A 24,534-nucleotide genomic window follows, 5' to 3' on the forward strand; every position below is an offset into this window, starting at 1 on the left:
GATTTTTTCGGGATTTTTTTTTTTGTGGATTTTTTTGGGATTTTTTTTGTGATTTTTTTGGGTTATTTTGGGGATATTTTGGGTGATTTTTTCGCGTTTTTTTGCGGATTTTTTGGGGAATTTTTTTGTGATTTTTTTAGGATTTTTTTGGGATTTTTTTGGGATTTTTTTGGGATTTTTTGTGGATTTTTGGGGGGAATTTTTTAATTTTTTGGGGGATTTTTTGGGGGATTTTTTTGTGATTTTTTGGGGCTATTTTGGGTTATTTTGGGCATTTTTTTGGGGCTCTCACCTGTGACCTGCAGCCTCTCGCACTCCCCGGAGCGGAACCGACACCGATAAACGGCCCCGGAGTCGGAACCGAAACGTTCCTGGGGGGCCCCAACCAGGACCCTGAAATATTGGGGGAAAATTTGGGGAAAAAAAGAGAAAAATTGGGGAAAAAATGGGGAAAAAATTGGGGAAATTTGGGGAAAAAATGGGGAAAATTGGGGGAAAAATTGGGGAAAAAATTGGGGAAAAAATGGGGAAAATTTGGGGGAATTTTGGGGAATTTTTCAGAAAAAATTGGGAAAATTTGGGGAAATTTTTGAGGGAAAAAAGGGAGAAAAATTGGGGAAAAAATTGGGGAAAAATTGGGGGAAAAATGGGGGAAAAATTGGGGGAAAATTGGGGGAAAAATTGGGAAAATTGGGGGAAAAAAAGGAGAAAATTTGGGGGAATTTTGAGGGAAGGTTGGGGAAAATTGGGAAAAATTTGGGGGAATTTTTGAGGAATTTTTTTGGAAAAAATGGGAAAAATTGGGAGTGTTTTGGGCAAAATTTGGAGAAAAATTGGGGAAAAAATTGGGGGAAATTGGGGAAAATTTTGGAGGAAAATTGGGGAAAATTGGGGAAAAAATTGGGAAAAATTGGGGGAAAATTGGGGGAAATTGGGGAAAAAATGGGGAAAACTTGGGGGAATTTTTGAGGAATTTTTCAGAAAAAAATTGGGAAAATTTGGGGTAAAATTTGAGGGAATTTTGGGGGAAAAATTGGGGAGAAAATTGGGAGAAATTTGGGGAAAAATTGGGGAAAATTTGAGGAAAAAAAGAGAAAATTTGGGGGAATTTTGGGGAAAATTTTGGGGAAATTTTGGGGAAATTGGGGGAAATTTGGGGGAAAATTGTGGGGAAAAAAAAAAGAATTTTGGGGGAAAAAATTGGGGGAAAATTTGGGGAAAAATTGGGGAAAAAAAATTGGGGAAAATTGGTAAAAAATTGGGAAAAAAATTGGGGAAAAAAAACAGGGAAAAAATTGGGAAAATTTTGGGAAAAACCAGGGAAATTTTAAGAAAAAAATTTGGTAAAAAATTAGGAAAAAATTGGAAAAATTTGGAAAAATTTGGTGGAAAAAAATGGGAAAAAAATGGGGTAAAAAATTGCAAAAAAATTGGGAAAAATGGGAAAAAAATGGGGGAAAAAGGGGAAAAATCGGGGAAATTTTTGGGAAAAATTGGGGAAATTTAGGAATTTTCACCATCCATCGTCGCTGGTCCAAACTGGGCCACCGAGGCCCCGAATCCCCCGTCGGCGTCGCCGCGAAAAACCGTCGGGTTCTCCAGGTCCAGCCCCCGGCACAGCAGGGCTGGGGGGGCCAAAAATACACCAAAATCAGCCAAAAATACCCAAAAAATACCCCAAAATACCCAAAATTACTTAAAATTACCCCCAAATCACCCAAATTATCCAAAAATCAGCCAAAAATACCCCAAAATTACCCAAAATCAGCCAAAAATATCCAAAATTACCCAAATTCACCCAAAAATTACCCCAAAATCACCCAAAATTACCCAAAAATATCCAAAAATCACCCAAAAATTACCCAAAATTACAAAAAATTAACCAAAATTGCCCAAAAATACCCCAAAATTATCCAAACTTGCCCCAAAATTGGGGTGAGGACAAGGTCAGAGGTCACTGGGAGGGGTCGGGGGGGGTCACAATGTCCAGTTGTCCACCCCAATGTCCAGGGGGGTCTCCAATGTTTAGGTGACCTCCCCAAGGTCCAGGTGTCCACTCCAATGTCCAGGTGTCCATCCCACCCCAATGTCCATCCCAAACCCCAGATCCAGGTGTCCACTCCAATGTCCACCTCAATCCCAATGTCCAGGTGAGTCCTCACCTGTCCAGGTGTCCCCAAACTCAATGTCCAAGTGTCCACCCCACCCCAATGTCCATCCCTATCCCAATGTCCAGGTGTCCACCTTGATGTCCAGGGGGGTCCTCAAAGTCCAGGTGTCCACCTCAATGTCCAGGTGTCCATCCCAAAGTCCAGGTGTCCACTTTGATGTCCAGGGGGGTCCCCAATGTCCAGGGGGGTCCTCAAAGTCCAGGTGTCCACCCCACTGTCCAATTGTCCACCCCAATGTCCATCCCACCCCAATGTCCAGTTGTCCATCCCAATGTCCAGGGGGGTCCCCAAGGTCCAGGTGTCCACCCCAATGTCCAGGGGGGTCCTCAAAGTCCAGGTGTCCACCCCACTGTCCAATTGTCCACCCCAATGTCCATCCCACCCCAATGTCCATCCCCACCCCAATGTCCAGGTGTCCACCTCAAGGTCAAGATGTCCACCCCAATGTCCACCCCACCCCAAGGTCAAGATGTCCACCCCAATGTCCAGGGGGGTCCTCAATGTGCAGGTGTCCACCCCAATGTCCATCCCCACCCCAATGTCCAGGTGTCCACCTCAAGGTCAAGATGTCCACCCCAATGTCCAGGGGGTCTTTAATGTCCAGGTGTCCCCAAACTCAATGTCCATCCCAATCCCAATGTCCAGGTGTCCACTTTGATGTCCAGGGGGCTCTCCAATGTCCAAGTGTCCACCCCACCCCAATGTCCATCCCAAACCCCAAATCCAGGTGTCCATCCCATTGTCCACCTCAATCTCAATGTCCAGGGGGGTCCTCAAGGTCCAGGTGTCCACCCCAATGTCCAGGTGTCCACCCCAATGTCCATCCCAAACCCAATGTCCATCCTGATCTCAATGTCCATCCTGATCTCAATGTCCAGGTGTGTTCCCAATGTCCAGGTGTGTTCCCAATGTCCAGGTGTCCACCCCAATGTCCAGTTGTCCACTTTGATGTCCAGGGGGGTCCTCAATGTCCAGGTGTCCACCCCAAGGTCCAGATGTCCATCCTGATGTCCAGGTGACCTCCCCAATGTCCAATTGTCCACCCCAAGGTCCAGATGTCCATCCCAAGGTTGAGATGTCCATCCCAATGTCCAGGTGTCCACCCCACCCCAATGTCCATCCTCATCCCAATGTCCACTCCAATGCCAACGTCCATCTCCATCCCAACCTCCACGCCACCCCGATGTCCATTTGTCCACCCCGATGTCCATTTGTCCACCCCGATGTCCAGTTGTCCACCCCGATGTCCAGCCGTGTCCCCACCTGTCCCCAGCAGCGCCAGGACCGTCCTCGGCTCCATTTTCACCCCAAAAGGAAAAAAGAGAAGTTTTTTTGGGTTTGTGGGGGAGGGGCCGGAAGCGGTTTGGGGGTGGGGGAGGGGCTGCGAAATTTTGGTGTGAAAAAAGAGAAGTTGGTGACGTCATAGGCGGGGGTGGGGGAGGGGCAGAGGGGGGGAGGAAGGAGGCGGTTCCGGGTGGGGGAGGGGCGGGAAGAGGGAGGGGGGAGGGGAAGGTTCTGTTTGTCCGTTTGTCTGTCCGTTGTCAGCGTTTGTCTGTCTGTCCGGCCGGCCGGACAGAGTGTCCGGCTGTCCCAAGTGTCCGTTTGTCCACTCATCTGACCCAAGTGTCCATTTGTCCGTTGTGTCCGTCTGTCCGTCCGTCTGTTCCAGTTGGGTCCATTTGTCCATCTGTCTGTCCATCCGACCCAAGTGTCCATCTGTCCGTTGTGTCCATCTGTCCATCTGTCCACCTGTCTGTCCATCTGTCCATCCGTCCGTTGTGTCCACCTGTCTGTCCGTCTGTCCCAACTGTCTGTTCTCTGTGTCCATCTGTCCGGCTGGCCAGAGTGTCCATCTGCCTGTTGTGTCCGTTGCGTCCATCTGTCCATCTGTCCACGCCAACTGTCCATCTGTCCATCCGTCCATCCCAAGGGTCCATCCCTCCGTTGTGTCCATCTGTCCGTCCGTCTGTCCGTTCTCCGTGTCCACCTGTCTGTCCATCTGTCCATTCCCCGCGTCCGTCTGTCCATTGTGTCCATCTGTCCACCCCAAGTGTCCGTCCATTCTCCTTGTCCATCTGTCCATCCATTCCCCATGTCCACCTGTCCGTCTGTCCACCCCGCTGTCCATCTGTCCACCTGTCCATCCCTCGCTCCTCTCCACCTGTCCCTCCCCACACCTGATAGGGGGCGTGGCTATGCAAATGAGCCCCATGACATCACCGGCTCTTGCTACCCAGCCCCGCCTCCACCAGCCTTTTATGGACAAAGGGGCGTGGCTATGCAAATTAACCAATGACACCACCCTTATAGATCCTTAAACATCAGAGAAGGGGCGTGGCTATGCAAACAAGACAATGACGTCACCCCATAGCTCCATAAACCACCGAGAAAAGGGGGCGTGGCTTCCCCCTCTACCCACAACCCCCCGCGCCGCCTCCGTTTCCCGCCATCCCCGACAAACCGGAAGTCGCCAACCGGAAGTGAAGGAACAACAAGAAGACAAAATGGCGGCGCTCTGGCCGCGGCTCCCCCCGTTGGGCCGCGCGGTTTTTCCGCCTTTCTGGAGCTCCCGGCGGGTCCCCGCGGGGCTCCCGGTTCCCCCGGGGGTTGTCCCGGTTCCTCCCGAGCCGCTCCCGGCGCCCCCGGCCCGGGGAATGGCGGGACACAACCGCTGGTCCAAAGTGCGCAACGTGAAGGGGCCGCGGGACGAGCGGAGGAGCCGCGTCTTCCAGAGGATGGCGGCCATGGTCAGGGCTGCGGCGAGAGGTGGTATCGCGATATTGAGGCGTGTTGTCGCGATAGGAAGGGGGAGAGTAAAAGAGGGGGGTGGGGAGGTGGGGGATGTCGCGATATGAGGGGGTGGTATCGCGATATGAGGGGGGTGTCGTGATATTAAGGGGTGAGGGTGTCGTGATGTGAGGGAGAGAGGGAGGGAAGTGGGTGAGGGGTGAGGATATCGCGATGTGAGGGAGAGTTTGGAGGTGGGGATGTCGCGATATGAGGAGGTGGGGGGTGTGTCGCGATATTGAGGGGGTGAGTTTGGGGGTGGGGGATGTCCCGATATGAGGGAGTGGAGGAGGGGTTGGGATATCGCGATATGAGGGGAAAAGGGGGGTGGGGATGTCGCGATATGAGGGGGGAAAAAGGGAGGAGGGGTGAGGGGGTTTGGGGATGGAATTATCGCGACATGGGGGGATATCGGGATAGCGGGACATGGGACTTACATGACATGGGGTTATCGGGGCTATCGCGACATTAACGCCCCCGGTGTCTCTATCGCGACAGAGGGCGGGGCGGAGCCGGGGCTGAACCCGGCGCTGGCCGCGGTGCTGGAGCAGTGCCGGACACACAACGTGCCCAAGGCCACGATTGAGACAGCGCTGCGGTCAGTCAGGGTGAGTGACCACTGACCACAGTGACCACTGACCATCCCTACACTGACCACTGACCCCCCACAGTGACCACTGACCACCCACAGTGACCACTGACCACCCACAGTGACCACTGACTGACCACTGACTGACCACCCAGTGCCGGACACACAACGTGCCCAAAGCCACCATCGAGACCGCCCTGCGGTCAGTCAGGGTGAGTGACCACTGACCATCACTGACCATCCATAGTGACCACTGACCACTGACCATCCCTACTGACCACCCACAGTGACCACTGACTGACCACTGACTGACCACTGACTGACCACTGACTGACCACCCCAGTGCCGGACACACAACGTGCCCAAGGCCACGATTGAGACGGCCCTGCGGTCAGTCAGGGTGAGTGACCACTGACCACAGTGACCACAGTGACCACTGACCATCACTGACCATCACTGACCACCCCACTGACCATCACACTGACCACTGTCCACTCTCTCTGGGGGTGTCACTGACCACTGACCAACCCACTGACCACTGTCCACTCTCTCCGGCCGCAGGAGTGTCCGGCCAGGGGGGTCACTGACCACTGACCATCACACTGACCACTGACCACCCCACTGACCATTGCACTGACCACTGACCACTGTCCACTCTCTCTGGGGGGGTCACTGACCACTGACCACTGAGCAGTGTCCACTCTCCGGCCACAGGAGCGTCCGGCCGGGGGGGTCACTGACCACTGACCACTGAGCAGTGTCCACTCTCCGGCCACAGGAGCGTCCGGCCGGCGGTTCCTGTGTCCTGCTCGGGGGCCGGGGGGGTCACTGACCACTGACCATCCCACTGTCCACTCTCCGGCCACAGGAGCGTCCGGCCGGGGGTTCCCGTGTCCTGCTCGAGGCCCGGGGCCCGGGGGGGTCACTGACCACTGACCAGTGACCAGTGTCCACTCTCCGGCCACAGGAGCGTCCGGCCGGCGGTTCCCGGGGGCCGGGGGGGTCACTGACCACTGACCACTGAGCAGTGTCCACTCTCCGGCCACAGGAGCGTCCGGCCGGCGGTTCCCGTGTCCTGCTCGAGGCCCGGGGCCCGGGGGGGTCACTCCTCCTGCTGGACGTGCTGACCGACAACGTCCGGCGCTGCCAGGCCGAGCTCCGGACGCTGCTGGACAGGAACGGGTCAGGCCGGGGTCAAAGGGCACCAGGGGACACTTTGGGGACAATTTTTGGGGGATTTTGGGGCAATTTTTGGGTGATTTTGGGACATTTTTTTGGGGCAATTTTGGGGCAATTTTGAGGAATTTTGGGACAATTTGGGGACAAATTTGGGGGATTTTGAGGCTATTTTGGGATTTTTTGGGGCATTTTTCGTGGGATTTTGGGATAAATTTGGGATTTTTTGGGGACAATTTGGGACATTTTGGGGATAAATTTGGGGACTTTGGGACGTTTTGGGACATTTTTTGGGTCAATTTTTGGAGATTTTGGGATATTTTGGGGATTTTTGGGACAATTTGGGGACAATTTTTGGGGGATTTTTTGGGGACAAATTTGGGGATTTGGGGACAATTTTTGGGGCAATTTTGGGACGTTTTGGGATATTTTGGGGGCAATTTTTGGAGATTTTGGGATATTTTGGGGATTTTTGGGACATTTTTTGGGGGATTTTTGGGGACAAATTTGGGGATTTTGGGACATTTTTTTGGGTCAATTTTTTTTGAAAATTTTTATAGATTTTGGGGATATTTGGGGGATTTTTGGGACATTTGGGGACAATTTTGGGATTTTTTTGGGGACAAATTTGGGGATTTTGAGGCAATTTTGGGGATTTTGGGACATTTTGGGGAGAAATTTGGGACAATTTGGGGATTTTGGGTCATTTTTGGGCCAATTTTGGGTCATTTTTTGGGCCATTTTTGGGATAAATTTGTGACAATTTTGGGCCACTTTGATGACCTTTGGTGACCTTTGGGGTCACTCTGGTCACTCCCAGGACACTTGATGACCCTCAGTGACCCTTTAGTGACCCCCATGACCCCGGCTGACCCCTGACTGACCGCTGTCCGCACTGGTCACTCAGGGGCTCTCTGGCCGAGGGCGTCCGGCACGGCTTTGACCCCGTGGGCGTGGTCCGAGTGTCCGGCCGGGGCGTGGCCATGGAGGCGGCCCTGGAGGTGGCCGCAGTGGCCGGAGCCCAGGACGTGGTGGCCGAGGACGACGAGGCGGCCGAGATCAAGGTGGGTCAGCGGCCGGAGAGCTCCGGACACGCTCCGGACAATCGGTGACCGGCCCTGGGGGTCATTGGTCACTCACTGACCGGCCCTGGGGGTCATTGGTCACTCACTGACCGGCCCTGGGGGTCATTGGTCACTCACTGGGGGTCATTGGTCACTCACTGACCAGCTCTGGTGGTCATTGGTCACTCACTGGGGGTCATTGGTCACTCACTGACCGGCCCTGGGGGTCATTGGTCACTCACTGGGGGTCATTGGTCACTCACTGACCATCCCCACTGTCCATTCCCAATGACCCCTTGACCACTGACCTCTTGACCATCCCTGATGACCAGTGACCATCCCAATGACCACTGACCATTCCTATTGACCCCTGGACCACTCCCACTGACCACTGACCACCCCACTGACCCCTTGACCATCCCTGATGACCACTGACCACCCAAATGACCCCTTGACCATCCCAATGACCACCCTCAATAACCACTGACCCTTGACCATTCCCAATGACCCCTTGACCACCCAAATGACCACTCCCACTGGCCACTGACCACCCCAATGACCCCTTGACCACTCCACTGACCCTTGACCATCCCAAGTGACCCTTGACCATCCCTGATGACCAATGACCACCCAAATGACCCCTTGACCATCCCAATGACCCCTTGACCATCCCTGATGACCACTGGCCACTCTCAATGACCTTTGGTCACTTCTTGTCCCTTCCCACTGACCCCTTGACCACTCCCACTGACCAGTGACCACCCAAATGACCACCCCCACTGACCACTGACCCTTCCCCTGTGTCCGCAGTTCCTGTGTGACCCCTCGTCCCTGCGGACGGTCCGGCAGCACCTGGAGGCCGCGGGGCTCCGGCCGCTCTCGGCCGCTCTCGAGTTCGTCCCGCGGTCACCACTGGCCTTGGCCGAGGGTCCGAGGGCCGCGGCCGAGCGGCTGCTCCGGGCTCTGGACGAGTGTCCGGACGTCCTTCGGACCTTCCACAACATCGGCCGGAGGCCGGAGGCCGGAGAGGGTCACTCCCCTCCGGACACACCCCACCCCCCGCCAGGACAATAAAAGGGTGTGGCCAAAGGAGCGGTCAAGCGGTCATTTGTGGGGTCATTGGAGGGGTCAAGGGGTCATTTGGGGTGGTCATTGGGGTGGTTGAGGGGTCAAGGGGTCATTTGGGGTGGTCATTGGGTCATTTGGGGGGTCAGGGGGTCATTGGGGAGGTCAAGGGGTCAGTGGGGTGGTCATTGGGTCATTTGGGGGGTCAAGGGGCTGTTTGGGGGGGTCAAAGGGTGGTCAGTGGTCATTGGGGTGGTCAAGGGGTCATTTGTGGGGTCAAGGGGTCACTGGAGTGGTCAAGAAGTGACCAAGGGTCAGTGGGAGTGGTCAAGGGGTCATTTGAGTGGTCAGTGGTAACTTGTGGGGGGTCAAGGGGTCATTGGGGATGGTCAAGGGGTCAGTGGGAGTGGTCAAGGGGTCATTGGGGGCGGCCCAAAGAACGTCCGAGCTCCACTGTGGCCGTGGCCAAAAACTCCGGCCGGGGCCATTTATTGGTCACTCGTCCAAACCCACACCAGGGTCACTCAGTGGTCACTCATCTGAGCCCACTCCAGCCATGGTCATTTATTGGTCACTCCAAGGTCACTCATCTGAGCCCACTCCAGCCGTGGTCACTCAGCGGTCACTCATTGGTCACTCATCCGAGCCCACTCCGGCTGTGGTCACTCAGCGGTCACTCACTGGAGCCCGCTCCGGCCGCGGTCACTCAGTGGTCACTCAGCGGTCACTCATTTGAGCCCACTCCAGCCACGGTCACTCAGCGGTCACTCAGTGGTCACTCATTGGAGCCCACTCTGGCCGTGGTCACTCAATGGTCACTCATTGGAGCCCGCTCCAGCCGCGGTCACTCAGTGGTCACTCAGCGGTCACTCAGCGGTCACTCAGTGGTCACTCAGCGGTCACTCAGCGGTCACTCAGTGGTCACTCGTCGGAGCCGGCCGGGCTGCCCAGGAAGAGGCCGGAGTAGCCGAAGGCCAGAGTGACCCCGTCGTCCTCCTCGTCCTCGTCCTCGTCCTCCTCGTCCTCCTCGTGGTCATCCTCGTCCTCCTCGTGGTCATCGTCCTCCTCCTCCTCCTCCTCGGCGGCCGCAGCGGCCGGAGGGTCGGCCCCGTTGGCCCCGCGGTCATCCCGCGCCGGACGCGGCTCTTCCGGTGGCCGGAGCCCGCCGGACATTGGCGTGGAGGCGGCCGGCCTTGACCACTGGTCATCTTTAGGCCCCGCTGACCACTGGTCATCTCTTGAGCCCGCTGGTCGTCCTCCGGCTGACCACTGCTCTCCGGCCGCCCTCGAGCCCGCTGACCACTGGTCATCCTTCGACCCCGCTGACCACTGGTCATCCTTCGACCCCACTGACCACTGCTCCTCCTTCACCTTGACCACCTTCACTCCAACTGACCACTGGTCATCTTTTGACCCCGCTGACCACTGCTCCTCCTCCTTTATCCCAACTGGCTTTGCTCCAACTGACCACTGGTCACCCTTTGTCCCCGCTGACCACTGGTCATCCTTCGATGCTCCTGGTCTTGCTCCAACTGACCACTGGTCATCCTTTGACCCCGCTGACCACTGCTCCTCCTTCACCTTGACCACCTTCCCTCCAACTGACCACTGGTCATCCTTTGACCCAACTGACCACTGGTCATCCTTTGACCCAACTGACCACTGCTCCTCCTCCTTTATCCCAACCGGCTTCATTCCAACTGACCACTGGTCATCCTTTGACCCAACTGACCACTGCTCCTCCTTCACGACAACTGGCTTTGCTCCAACTGACCACTGGTCATCCTTCGTCCCCACTGACCACTGGTCATCCTTTGTTCCAACTGACCACTGCTCCTCCTTCACGACAACTGGCTTTGCTCCAACTGACCACTGGTCATCTCTTGCTCCAACTGACCACTGGTCATCCTTTGACCCCGCCGGTCTCATTCCCGCTGACCACTGGTCATCCTTTGTCCCCGCTGACCACTGGTCATCCTTCGACCCCGTTGGCTTCGCTCCAACTGCCCACTGGTCATCTTTCATCCCAACTGACCACTGGTCATCTTTCATCCCAACTGACCACTGGTCATCTTTAACCCCTCCCTTCCCTCCCCTCCCTCTCCCGGCGGCCGGCCGCGATTTCCTCGACCGCTTGACCGCCGGGGTCTCTCCGGCCGCGTGGCCGGAGTGTCCGAGCAGACGTCCGAGCAGGAATCGCCGCTGGGCTCGGACCTGCAGCCACTTGAGCTCCAGCCGCGCCACCTCGTCGCAGAGGGCGCCGTTCTCCAGGACCAGCGCCCGCGCCGCCGCGCGGAGACGCCGCCAGCGCTGCCGGTAACGCTCCGCCGGGCGCGGCCGGACGTCCGGTCTGCCGCCCTTGGGCATTGTCCGGCCAGGGGAGTGGACGCTGTGGGGAGAAGAAAAAAAATTGGCACAAAAATTGGGCTTGGATTGACAAAAATTGGCACAAAACTGACAAAAATTGGTCTTGGATTGACCCAAATTGGTCTTGTCTTGGATTGACCCAAAATCGGCACAAAATTAACTCAAATTGACCCAAAATTGGGTTTGGATTGACCCAAAATTGTCTTGGGTTGACCCAAAATGACCCAAATTGACCCAAACTGGTCTTGGATTGACCCAAATTGGTCTTGGATTGACCAAAATTGACCCAAATTGGGTTTGGATTGACCCAAAATGGCCCAAATTGGTCTTGGGTTGACCCAAGTCAAATTGACCCAAATTGAGCCTGGATTGACCCAAAATCGGCACAAAATTAAGTCAAATTGACCCAAAATGGCCCAAATTGAACCCAAATTGGTCTTGGGTTGACCCAACCCAAATTGACCCAAATTGAGCCTGAATTGACTCAAAAATTGTCTTGGATTGACCCAAAACAAATTGAACCAAATTGAGCCCAAATTGAGCCCAAAATGGCCCAAATTGAGCCCAATTTGACCCAAAATCGGCACAAAATTAACTCGAATTGACCCAAATTTGTCTTGGATTGATCCGAATTGGTCTTGGATTAACCCAACCAAAATCGAGCCCAAATTGACCCAAAAATGACCCAAACCGGCGATTTTTGGGGTAAAAAAAAAGCCGATTTGGGGATAAAAAGGGCCGATTTGGGGTAAAAAACGCCGATTTTTGGGTTAAAATTGGGGATTTAGGGGCGAAAAGCGCCGATTTTGGGGAGAAAAACGGCGATTTTGGGTTTAAAAAGGCGATTTTTGGGGTAAAAACCACCGATTTCAGGGACTCACCTCGGCCGGAGCGGAGCGGGCGAGACAGGAAGTGATTCCGGGGGGACCGGAAATGGAGCGACACAACCGAAAGTCAACAGCGAAATTAAAAAAAACCCCAAGAAAGTCCCAAAACCCCACAAATTTCTCCCCAAAAACTTTCCAAAATCCTTTTAAACCCCCCTTATTACGTCACAAATTCCCTTTTTTGACGCGAAATCGTCGCTTTTTGGGTTTTTTTAGGTGCTTTGTTTTGTTCCCGGTTCGGAAAATGGCGACTTCCGTTCTCGTTCAGCGCTCTGAGGCGACTTCCGGTCCGAGCTGTCAATCAACGGCTTCGTCTCTATGGTGACTTCCGGTCTGAGCTGTCAATCAATGCCGACACTTCCGGTCCTGGGCCGCCCCTGGAGGACTCAAATCCCCCCGTTGATTTCAACGGGCCCCTTCAACTCTATGGTTGTTTATTGTTGATTTAAAGCCAAAATTCCCAATTTTTGGCCCCAAAATTCCCTTTTTTGGCTCCAAAATTCCCTTTTTTTGGGCTCTGAATTTTCAAATTTTGGCTCCAAATCCTCAATTCTATTTCCCCGGCTTTTTTTTCCCCTCTAAACTCCTTTTTTTTCCCTCAAAATTCAAATATTTTAGCCCCAAATTCCCGTTTTTTGCCCCAAAACCTCCCTTTTTTAACCCCAAATTTCCTTTTTTTTATCTCAAAAATTCCCTTTTTTTTTCGCCCCAAATTTCCCATTTTTCCCGCCTAAAATTCCATTTTTTTTCTCCAAAATTCCAGATTTTTTCCCCAATATCCCTTTTTAATTCAAAAATTCCTTTTTCCCCCCCAAAAAATTCCCCTTTTTTCCCCAAAAATTCCCTTTTTTCCCCCCAAATCCCCATTTTTAACCCAATTTTCCTTCTAAAATCCCAATTTTTCCTTCCAAAATCCCCTTTTTTCTCAAGCCCCGCCCCTTCCCCTTTAAGCCCCGCTCCCTTTTAAGCCCCGCCCTTTGTGGGCGTGGCCTCGTTGTTTTCCCGGGAAAACTTTCCAGGGTGGGGGAGGGGCCATGGCGGGACCCCCCGAGCCCCAGGTACCGAATTTGGGGAAAATTTTGGAGATTTTGGGCAAATTTTGGGGAATTTTGGGGATTTTGGGGGGATTTTGGAGCCTCTTCCGGGTGGGGGAGGGGAAATTATTTTTTTCCTGATTTTTTTGGGGATTTTTGGGAGTTTTGGGGGATTTGGGGCAAATTTTGGGGATTTTTTTTTATTATTTTTTCGTGAAATTTTGGGGATTTTTTGGGAAGTTCGGAGCCTCTTCCGGGTGGGGGAGGGGAAAAGTTCTGTTTTGTTTTTTGGGTTTTTTGGGGATTTTTGGGGTGATTTTTGGAGGAATTTTTTGGGATATTTTGGGTGATTTTGGGGGGAGTTTTGGAGGATTTTTTTAGGATTTTTTGGGGATTTTTTAGGGGATTTTTTATTATTTTTCGGGATTTTTTTCAGGATTTTTGGGGGTTTTTTTTTGGAGGATATTTTTTGGGATTTTTTGGGGATTTTTTCAGGATTTTTTTCAGGATTTTTTGGGATTTTTTAGGGGATTTTTTTGGGGATTTTGGGGGATTTTTTTGAAGGATTTTTTCAGGATTTTTTTGGGATTTTTTGGGGGATTTTTGGGGGGATTTTTTAGGAATTTTGGGGGATTTTTTTGAAGGATTTTTTCAGGATTTTTTTGGGATTTTTTGGGGGATTTTTTTTGAGATTCTTGGGATTTTTTCAGGATTTTTTTGGATTCCCAATTCCCTCCCAGTACTCCCAGTTCAAGTTTTGGGTTTCCCAATTGGATTTTGACATTTTTAGGCGAATTTTGAGTATTTTTGACCATTTTCAGTGGGATTTTTTTGGGGGATTTTTTTGATTTTTTTTTTTTTTATTATTATTTTTTGGAGATTTTGGGGTTTTTTGTGTTTCCCATTCCCCTCCCAGTTCTCCCAGTATAATTTTAGAATTCCCAGTTACACTTTGGACAATTTCCAGGCACATTTTGATGGTTTGTAGGTGAATTTTGACCATTTTTGGCCATTTTTAATGGGATTTTTTTGGGTTTTTTTTTAATTTTTCAGGATTTTTTGGGGGATTTTTTTGTATTTTGGGTTTTTTTTTAATTCCCAGTTCCCCCCAGTACTCCCAGTTCACTCTCCACAGGGCCTGGTGATGGTGGTGACGGGCGGCTCGGGGTTCCTGGGCTCTCACCTGGCCCAGGTGCTGCTGGAGGAGGAACCGGAGCTTCGGGAGCTGCGAATCCTCGACCTCAACCCCGACCCCGGGATCGTCCCCGAGAAACACCGTGAGAGACAAAAAATACCTGAATTTACCCCAAAAAATGCCCCAAAAGTCCTGGAATTTGACCCGATTTGGGATGAATTTTTGGCTGATTTTTGGTGTGAATTTTGGGGCAAATTTTGCTGATTTTGGGATGAATTTTGGGGGCAAAATTTGGTAATTTTAGGCCAATTTTTGGGACGATTCTTGGACTAATTTTTGCCAATTTTGGGCAGATTTTTTGGCTCATTTTGGTCTAAATTTCCCTAATTTCAGCCTCTTTTCCCCCAGGCTCCCGGGTCCGTCTATTCCGGGGCGACGTCGGGGATTTCGCGTCCCTGGGGCCCGTCCTGGGCGGGGCCGGGGTTTGTTTCCACAGCGCCTCCCTGGTGGACGTGTGGGGGAACTGCAGCCCCGAGAGCATCGCCAGGGTCAACGTGCTGGGTGGGCCAAACTGGGATAAACTGGGATAAACTGGGATAAACTGGGGGGGACTGGGACAAACTGGGATGGACTGGGAGGGGATTGGGAGGGACTGGGGGGGACTGGGATGGACTGGGAGGGGATTGGGATAAACTGGAGGGGACTGGGAGGGACTGGATTAAATTGGGATGGACTGGAAGGGGACTGGGACGGACTGTGATAAACTGGGATGGGATTAGCAGGGACTGGGATAAACTGGGAGGGACTGGGAGGGGGTTAGGGGGGAGTGGGATGGACTGGGAGGGGATTGGGGTGAACTGGGACGAGATTGGGACAAACTGGGATGGACTGGGTTATACTGGGATAAACTGGGATGAACTGGGAGTGACTGGAGGGGACTGAGAGGGACTGGGGGGACTGGGGAGGACTGGGAGGGGATTGGGATAAACTGGGAGGGGATTGGGTTGGAGTGGGATAAACTGGGATGGACTGGGAGGGGACTGGGGTGAATTGGGACGAACTGGGAGGGGATTGGAGGGGACTGGGATATACTGGGATGAATTGGGATAAACTGGGAAAAATTGGGAGGGGATTGGGAGGGACTGGGATGAATTGGGACAAACTGGGATAAACTGGGAGGGACTGGGAGGGACTGGGAGGGGATTGGGAGGGAACTGGGATAAACTGGGATGGGCTGGGATAAACTGGGGGGGACTGGGAGGAGATTGGGAGGGATTGGCACAAACTGGGATGGACTGGGACAAGCTGGGAGGGACTGGGAGGGGATTGAGATAAACTGGGATGGGATTGGGAGGGACTGGGATGGACTGGGAGGGGATTGAATGGGACTGGGATAAACTGGGATGGACTGGGATAAAGTGGGATAAACTGGGATGGACTGGGAGGGGCTGGGAGGGGGTTAAAGGGTTATAAATGGGAAAAAATGGATTAAAGGGGATTTTTTTATAGTGGTTTGTACTGGTTTATATTAATTTATATTGGGTTTATACTGGTTTATAGTGGGAGGGATTGGGATAAACTGGGAGGGACTGGGAGGAAAAAATCTGGTGGTTTTGGGGTGAAAAATGAAGATTTTGGGATAATTTTGGGACAATTTTGGGGATATTTTTGAGATATTTTTGGGACAATTTGAGGATTTTTTGGGGGTAATTTTGGGGATATTCTGGGGATAATATTGGGATATTTTTTGGAATAATTTGAGGATTTTTTTGGGGGGGATATTTTTGAAATAATTTGAGGATTTTTTGTTAATGTTTTTGGGATAATTCGGGGATATTTTTGGGATAATTTTGGGATTTTTTTTTTTAAATAATTTGGGGATTTTTTGGGGGATAATTTTGGAATAATTTGAGGATAATTTGAGGATGTTTCGGGGTATTTTTTGTGATAATTTTGGGATATTTTTGTGATAATTTTGGGATAATTTTGGGATATTTTTGGGACAACTTTGGGCTATTTTTGGGTTAATTTTGGGATTTTTTTTTTAAATAATTTGAGGATTTTTGGGGGATAATTTTGGAATAATTTGAGGATATTTTTGGGATAACTTTGGGGTATTTTTGGGACAACTTTGGGATATTTTTAGGGATAATTTTGGGTTAATTTTGGGATATTTTTTGGAATAATTTAAGGATATTTTTGGGACAATTTGGGGATATTTTTGGGATAATTTTGGGACATTTTAGGGATAATTTATGGATAATTTTGGGATTTTTTTTGTATTAATTTGGGGATATTTTTTGGAATAATTTGAGCGTATTTGGGAGATATTTTTGGGATAATTCGGGGATATTTTTGGGATAATTTTGGGATTTTTTTTTTTAAATAATTTGGGGATTTTTTTGGGGATAATTTTGGAATAATTTGAGGATAATTTGAGGATGTTTCGGGGTATTTTTTGTGATAATTTTGGGATAATTTTGGGATAATTTTGGGATATTTTTGGGATAATTTTGGGATAATTTTGGGATATTTTTGGGATAATTTTGGAATAATTTTGGGATATTTTTGGGACAACTTTGGGCTATTTTTGGGTTAATTTGGGGCGGTTTTTGACCCTTTTCCAGGCACCAAGAACGTGATCCGGGGCTGCCGGGCCTGGGGGGTCCCGGTGCTGATTTACACCAGCAGCATGGAGGTGGTGGGGCCCAACACCCGCGGGGACCCTTTCGTCAGGTGAACGCCCTAAAAATACCCTAAAAATGCTCTGAAAATACCCAAAAACTGCACAAAAATCAGTCAAAAAACACCCCAAAAACTTCACTAAAAACACTCAAAAACTGCCCCAAAAACACCCCAAAATCAGCTAAAAAACCGCCCCAAAAACTGTCCCCAAAATGCCCTAAAAAAGGTCCTAAAAACACCCAAAAACTGCACCAAAAACACCCTAAAATGCCCTAAAAACACCCAAAAACTGCCCCAAAAAAGTGCCAAAAAAAGCCCCAAAACTGCCCCAAAAAACCTCAAAAACTGCCCCAAAAAATAGCCAAAAAAAGCCCCAAAAATTGCCCCAAAAACACCCTAAAAACACCCCAAAAAAGCCCCAAAAATGCCCTAAAAACACCCAAAAACTGCGCCATAAACTGAAAAAAACCCCACAAAAAAACCACTAAAAAACGGGCAAAAACTGCCCCAAAAAAACCCCAAATCAGCAAAATAAACACCCAAAAACTGCCCCAAAATGCCAAAAAAAATCCAAATACCAGCCAAGAAAAAGCCCCAAAAACTGCACCAAAACCACATAAAAAACACCCCCAAACCTGCCCAAAATACCCCAAAAACGCCCCAAAAAACAGCCAAAAAACCGCCCCAAAAACTGCCTCAAAACACCCCAAAAATGCCCTAAAAATACCCAAAAACTGCACCAAAAAACCCCAAAAATGCTCAAAAAATGCCAAAAATACCACCCCAAAAATGCAAAAAAAAACCCCAAAACCCCCCAAAAAAAAAAAAAAAAAAAAAAAAAAAAAAAAAAAAAAAAAACCAAAAACGAAAACTGCCCAAAAAACCTTGGAAAAAATTTGGAATTTTTGGGGTTTTTGGGTTGAATTTTGGCACTTTTTGGGCAGAATTTTTTGGCAATTTTGGGGGGATTTTTTTGGAGGGTTTTTTTTTTTTTAATTTTGAGAAATTTTAGGGAATTTTTGGGGAAATTTTTTTATTATTTGGAGGTTTGAGATCCCCAGAATTTGAGGTAAATTTTGGGTTTTTTTTGAGCCCCAAAAATCCAAAAATATTTGAATTTTTGGGCGCAATTTTGACACTTTTTCGTCCGAATTTTTTTTGATTTTCACCGGATTTTTTCGAGATTTTTTTTGAATTTAATAAATTTAATTTCCGGCCGATTTTGGGGTGATTTTGGTGTGTTTTGGGCCTCAGGGGGGACGAGGACACCCCGTACCCGACGCGACACTCGGAGCCGTATCCGCTGAGCAAAGCCCAGGCCGAGAGACTCGTCCTCGACGCCAACGGGGCCAAGGTGGGAAATCCCGAATTTTTTGGGAAAATTTGGGAAATTTGGGGGAATTTGGGGAAAATTTGGGAATTTTGGGGGAATTTGGGGAAAATTTGGGAATTTTGGGGCAATTTGGGAGTCAAAATTTGAGAATTTTTGGGATTTGGGAGCCGAAATTTTGGGATTTGGGAATCAGAAATTTGGGATTCAGGAGCCAAAGTTTGGGGGTTTGGGAGCTGAAATTTGGGGACTTTGGGACTTTTGGGATCTGAAATTTGGGGATTTGGGAATTTTGAGGATTTGGGGATTCAGGATTTGGGAATTCGGGAGCCAAAATTCAGGATTTGGGAGCTGAAATTTGGGGATTCAGGAGCCAAAAATTGGGAATTTCAGGGAATTTTGGGAGCCAAAATTTCAGGGATTTCAGGATTTAGGAATTTTGGGGATTCGGGAATTTGGGGGACAAAATTTTGGGGATTCAGGAGCCAAAAATTGGGAATGTGGGATTTAAGAACCTGAGAATTTCGGGAATTTTTCAATCTGAAATTCGGGATTTGGGAGCCCAGAATTTGGGATTTGGGAGCAGAAATTTGGGGATCTGGGAGCCAAAATTTAGGAAATTTGGGGATTTTAGGAGGCAAAATTCACCATTCGGGAGCCAAAGTTTGGGATTTGGGAGAAGAAATTGGGAATTTTGGGAATTTTGAGGAATTTTGGGGAATTTGGGGAATTTGGGGAGGTAGAAACTGAGATTTAGGGGTTTTGGAGCTGAAATTTGGGGATTTTTCAGGAATTATTTGGGAATTTTGGGAGCTGAAATTCAAGAATTCAGGAAATTTGGGGGATTTGGGTTGGATTTCAGCTGGAATTTTGGGGATTTGGGGGTGAAAATCTGAGGATTTTGGGTTTGGGTTTGGATTTTGGGTGGAGTTCTTGAGATTTGAGGCTTTTTCTTTGGATTTTGGGTGGAAAAATTGGGATTTTCACTGGAATTCTGGGGATTTTGGGCTGGAATTCCCGGGGTTTGGGATTTTGGGGGGAATTCTTGGGATTTTGGGTGGAAATCTCAGGATTTTGGGGTTTCAGGTTGGGTTTTGGGTGGAATTTTGAGGATTTTGAGTGGAAATCTTGGCTTTTGATGTTTGGGGTTGGATTTTGGTGGAATTTCTGGAATTTTGGGAGTTTGGGTTGGATTTTGGGCGAAGTATTTGGGATTTTGGGTTGGATTTTGTCTGGAATTTTGGGGTTTTTGTGATGGAAATCTCAGTATTTTTGTGTTCGGGATTGGATTTTGGGCTGAATTCTTGGGATTTGGGATTTTGGGGTCGAATTTCATGGATTTTGTCTGGAATTTGGGGGATTTTGACTGGAAATCTCGGGATTTCGGGTGGAAATTTCATTAATTTTTTGGGAATTCCGGAATTTTCTCTCCCCCCAGATTTCCGGGGGGGGTCACCTGGTGACGTTGTCCCTCCGCCCCACCGGGATCTTCGGGGAGCGACACCCCCTGATGGAGCAGCTGCTGCGCCGCGGGCGGGGCCTGGGCGGGGCCGTGCCCAGGACACTCCCACAGAACGCGGAACACGGGAGGGTGTATGCAGGTGAGGGACACACCTGGGACAGGTGAGACACACCTGGGACATACCTGGGGACACCCAAAATACACCTGGGACACACCTGGGACACACCTGGGACAGGGGGCGGGGCCTGGGCGGGGCCGTGCCCAGGACACTCCCCCTGAACGCGGAGCTGGACGGGTGTATGCAGGTGAGGGACACACCTGGGGACAGGTGAGACACCCCTGGGGACACACCTGGGGACACCTGGGACACACCTGGGACACACCTGGGGACACACCTGGGGACACACCTGGGACACCTGGGGACACTTTGGGATACCTGAGAGAGGTGGGGATACAGCTGGGGACACACCTGGGACACCTGGAACACACCTGGGGGCACCCAAAAACACCTGGGGGACACACCTGGGGACACACCTGGGACACACCTGGGACACACCTGGGACACACCTGGGACACTTTGGGACACACCTGGGGACACACCTGGGACACACCTGGGGACACCTGGGACAGGTGAGACACACCTGGGGACACACCTGGGACACACCTGGGACACACCTGGGACAGGGGGCGGGGCCTGGGCGGGGCCGTGCCCAGGACACTCCCACAGAACGCGGAGCATGGACGGGTGTATGCAGGTGAGACACACCTGGGACAGGTGAGACACACCTGGGACACACCTGGGACACCTGGGGACACCTGGGACACACCTGGGCACACCTGGGGACACACCTGGGACACACCTGGGGACACCTGGGGTCACACCCAAATCCCTGAATTTCCCTAAAATCCCCAAATTTCACCCAAATTTCTCCCGAGTTTTTCCCAAAACCCCCAAATTTTCTCAAAAATCCTCGAATTTCACCCAAATCTCTCAATTTTTTTTTCCAGGCAACGTGGCGTGGATGCACGTCCTGGACACCCCAAACCCAACCATAAACCCTCCCCAAAAAATCTGAATTTATTCCAAATTTCACCCAAAAATCGCCGTATTTCACGCAAAATTCACCCGATTTTCACCCGATTTTTTCCAAAAAACCCCCAAAATTCCCCAAAAAATCCCCAAATCTCCAGAAATTCCCTAATTTTCCCCCAAACTCTTCCAGGAAACGTGTCTTGGATGCACATCCTGGACACTCCAAATCCACTCCCAAATCCCCTCTAAAAATCTCTGAATTTCTTCCAAATTTCACCCAATTTTTTCCCAAATTTCACCCAATTTTTCCCAAATTTCACCCAATTTTTCCCAAATTTCACCCAATTTTTTCCCAAATTTCACCCTATTTTCACCCTAAAATCGCCGTATTTCACCCAAATTTCACCCGATTTTCACCCAATTTTTTCCCAAAATCCCAAAAATTCCCAAATTTCCCCAAAAATCCCTAATTTTTCCTCAATTTTTTTTTTTCCAGGCAACGTGGCGTGGATGCACGTCCTGGCCGCCCGCGCCGCCCGTTCCCGTCCCGACTCCGTCGGGGGCCGTTTTATTTCTGCACCGACGGATCCCCCGAGTTCCTACGAGGATTTCAACCTGCTCCTCCTGGGCCCTTTGGGGCTGCGCTTCCGGGGTCCCCGGCTGCCCCCGGGGCTGGTGGCGCTGCTGGCCTGGGCCAATGGGGCTCTCCGGGGGGTTTTGGGGTTTTTGGGCCAGGTGGGCGCCCCTGTTGAACCCCTACACCTGGGCCGTGGCCTCCACCCCCTTCACCGTCTGCAGCCGCCAGGCCCAGCTCGGCCTCGGCTATCAGCCCTCTTCTCCTGGGAGGAGGCGCGGGACAGGACCGGGAAATGGCTCAGGGGGCTGGAAGGGGCGTGAAGGGGTTAAAAATTAAAAATTGGGGAAAAAACGGTGAAAAAATGACGAAAATCGGTGAAAAAATGACGAAAATCGGTCGAGAAACGACGAAAAAATGACAAAAATCGATGGAAAAATGGGGGAGAAATTATTGAAAAAATGGGGGAAATTGGGGAAAAAATTGGGGGAAAATGGAAATAAAAATGGGGGAGAAATGAGGAAATTTGGTGAAAAAAATGAAGAAAATCGGTGAAAAAATGGAGGAGAAATGAGAGAATCCGGATCCCTGACAGAATCCAGGGCCGGGGTTTGGAATGTGGCCGGGATTGGGAAGGAAGGGGTTAAAATGGAGGAAAAAATGGTGAAAAAACGGGAAAAATTAGTGAAAAGTTGAGAAAAAAAGAGGAAAAAATTGGGGAAAAATTGGTGGAAAAATAAAGAAAAAATGGGGAAAAAATGGTCAAAAAATGGGGAAAAATGACGAAAATTGGTGAAAAAATGGCGGAGAAATGACGAAAATTGGTCGAAAAATGACAAAAAAAATGACGAAAATCGATGGAAAAATGGGGAAAAAATTATGGAAAAAATGGTGAAAATTGGGGGGAAAATGGAAATAAAAATGGGGGAGAAACAATGAAATTTTGGTGAAAAAATGGTGAAAAAATGATGAAAATTGGGGGAAAATGAGAGAATCCGGATCCTGAACAGAATCCAGGCCGGGGTTTGGATGTGGCCGGGATTGGGAATGAAGGGGTTAAAATGGAGGAAAAAATGGTGAAAAACGGGAAAAATTAGTGAAAAGTTGAGAAAAAGAGGGAAAAAATTGGGGAAAAATTGGTGGAAAAATAAAGAAAAAATGGGGAAAAAATGGTCAAAAAATGGGGAACAATTTGGTGAAAAAATGAACGAAAATTGGTGAAAAACTGGTGGAGAAATGACGAAATTGGTCGAAAAATGACAAAAAATGACGAAAATCGATGGAAAAATGGGGAAAAAATTATGGGAAAAATGGTGAAAATTGGGGGAGAAATGGAAATAAAAATGGGAAGAAACAATGAAATTTGTTGAAAAAATGGTGAAAAATGATGAAAATTGGTGGAAAAATGGAGGAGAAATGAGAGAATCCGGATCCTGAACGGGATCCAGGCCGGGGTTTGGATGTGGCAGGTGGTGGAGAATAAGGGGTTAAAAATGGGAAAAATGGGGGAAAAAATGGTGAAAAAATGGGAGAAAAAAATGGAGAAAAAATGGTGAAAAATGAGAAAAAAATGGGAAAAAATAAAGAAAAAATTGGAGAAAAAATGGGGGAAATATGGGGAAAAAAAAGGGAAAAATTGGTGGAAAAATGGGGAAAAAATAGGGGGAAATGGGAAAAAAATGGGGAAAAAATGGGAAAAAGTGGTGAAAAAATGGGGGAAAATGGAGAAAAAAATTGGAAAAAATGGTGAAAAAATGGGGGAAAATGGAGAAAAAATTGGGGAAAAATTGGGGAAAGAATTGGGGAAAAATGGGGGAAAATTGGGTAAAAAATGGGGAAAAAATAAAGAAAAAATGGGAAAAATTGGGGAAAAATGGGAAGAAATGTGGGAAAAAATGTGGAAAAAATGGAGAAAAAATGGAAAAATGGGGGAAAATTGGGGAAAATGGAAAAAGGGGAAAAAATGGGGAAAAATTGGGAAAAATGGAAAAAGGGGGGGAAAATTGGGTAAAAATGGGAAAAAATTGTGAAAAAATTGGTGAAAAAATGGGGAAAAATTGGAGAAAAAATGGGGAATAATTGAGGGAAAAAATAAAGAAAAAATGGAGGAAAAATGGGAAAAATGGGAAAATATGGGGGAAAATGGGGAAAAATGGGGAAAAATTGGGGAAAAAATGGGGAAAAAATGTGGAAAAATGTGGAAAAAATGGTGAAAAATTGGTGAAAAAATGGGGAAAATTTGGGGAAAAAATGAGAAAAAATAAAGAAAATGGGAAAAGTGTGGAGAAAAAATGGGAAAAATGGAGAAAAAATGGAGAAAAAATCCAAACCAGGATTATTTTTTTCTTTCTTTCTTTCCTCCCTCCCTTTAATTTTATTTTTCTCCAAACTTTAAATAAAATAATTTTTTAAAAAGAAAGTTTTTGTTGTTTCTTTTAAATAAAATAAATAATTTAAAAAAAAATTTTAATTTTCCTAAAAATTTTTTTATTAAAAAACCCCCATAAAAATCCAATTTTGGAGGTAAAAAATCGGATTTTGGGCATAAAAAAAGGGATTTTAAGGCGAAAAAAATCGGATTTTGGGTGGGGAAAAAAAAGGGATTTTAAGGTGAAAAAAATCGAATTTTGGGTGTAAAAAAAGGGATTTTAAAGCGAAAAAAAATCGAATTTGGGGGGGAAAAAAAGGGATTTTAAGGTGAAAAAAATCGAATTTTGGGGGGAAAAAAAAGGGATTTTAAGGCGGGGTTGGGGTGGGGGAGGGGCAGCAGGTGCGGGGGTGGGGGAGGGGCGGGAGCTCCGATTTCTGCCCCTCCCCCACCCCCCCCCGGGTTATTTTTGGGCCCTTTTTCCCACCGGGCCTTTTTTGGGTAAAAAAGCGACTCGGCTCCGCCCCTCCCCCACCCCCCGCCCCTCCCCCACCCCGGGAAAATTGACCCCAAATGACCCAAAAAAATTGAATTTAAAAAATAAAATTTTTTACGCCAAATAATGAAAAAAAAAAAAAAAAAGAATTTGTCATAAAATTTAGCTAAAAAAATTAAAAAATAAATTTATTTTTTTAAAAAATTGAATTTAAAAATATTTTTTTCTTACCACGAATAATGAAAAAAAAAAAAGCTCAAAATTTGTCACAAAAATTAATTTAAAAATTCAACAAAATTTGCCACAAAAAA

General features: G+C 48.7%; 4 protein-coding genes across 4 annotated transcripts in view; 2 read left to right on the forward strand and 2 right to left on the reverse strand.

The window, feature by feature from the left end:
- Nucleotides 1-3,471, reverse strand: part of LOC310921995 (integrin alpha-X-like) — a gene marked incomplete at its 5' end in the record, with an annotated part of 30,965 nt that extends 27,494 nt beyond the window's left edge. Inside the window, one exon of the mRNA XM_083882262.1 lies at nt 3,435-3,471. Coding sequence (XP_083738388.1) covers nt 3,435-3,471 — 37 coding nt within the window. The remainder of the gene's footprint in view (nt 1-3,434) is intronic.
- A 1,058-nt stretch (nt 3,472-4,529) lies between these two features.
- TACO1 (translational activator of cytochrome c oxidase I) lies at nt 4,530-8,894 on the forward strand. The gene is made up of 5 exons (XM_083882227.1): nt 4,530-4,937; nt 5,457-5,566; nt 6,596-6,729; nt 7,631-7,787; nt 8,598-8,894. Exons 1-5 carry the CDS (start codon nt 4,676-4,678, stop codon nt 8,859-8,861), a joined length of 927 nt encoding a protein of 308 aa, XP_083738353.1. The 5' UTR covers nt 4,530-4,675; the 3' UTR covers nt 8,862-8,894.
- Nucleotides 8,895-9,773: 879 nt separating this feature from the next.
- Nucleotides 9,774-12,390, reverse strand: TBRG1 (transforming growth factor beta regulator 1; the record flags this gene model as incomplete). Its single annotated transcript, XM_083882263.1, has 3 exons — nt 12,101-12,390; nt 10,024-11,241; nt 9,774-9,795 (listed from the first exon to the last, which is right to left on the reverse strand). The coding sequence occupies exons 2-3, from the start codon at nt 11,217-11,219 to the stop codon at nt 9,774-9,776; spliced, it is 1,218 nt and encodes a 405-aa protein (XP_083738389.1). The 5' UTR covers nt 11,220-11,241; nt 12,101-12,390.
- A 695-nt stretch (nt 12,391-13,085) lies between these two features.
- HSD3B7 (hydroxy-delta-5-steroid dehydrogenase, 3 beta- and steroid delta-isomerase 7) lies at nt 13,086-21,693 on the forward strand. Its single transcript, XM_083882224.1, has 7 exons — nt 13,086-13,164; nt 14,276-14,417; nt 14,684-14,836; nt 16,903-17,011; nt 18,215-18,314; nt 19,729-19,891; nt 21,282-21,693. Exons 1-7 carry the CDS (start codon nt 13,141-13,143, stop codon nt 21,680-21,682), a joined length of 1,092 nt encoding a protein of 363 aa, XP_083738350.1. The 5' UTR covers nt 13,086-13,140; the 3' UTR covers nt 21,683-21,693.
- The last annotated feature ends 2,841 nt before the right edge of the window (nt 21,694-24,534 follow it).

Source organism: Zosterops lateralis (genome assembly GCF_965231275.1).
Source record: "Zosterops lateralis genome assembly, chromosome: 39".
In the NCBI taxonomy this organism is placed as follows: Eukaryota; Metazoa; Chordata; class Aves; order Passeriformes; family Zosteropidae; genus Zosterops; species Zosterops lateralis.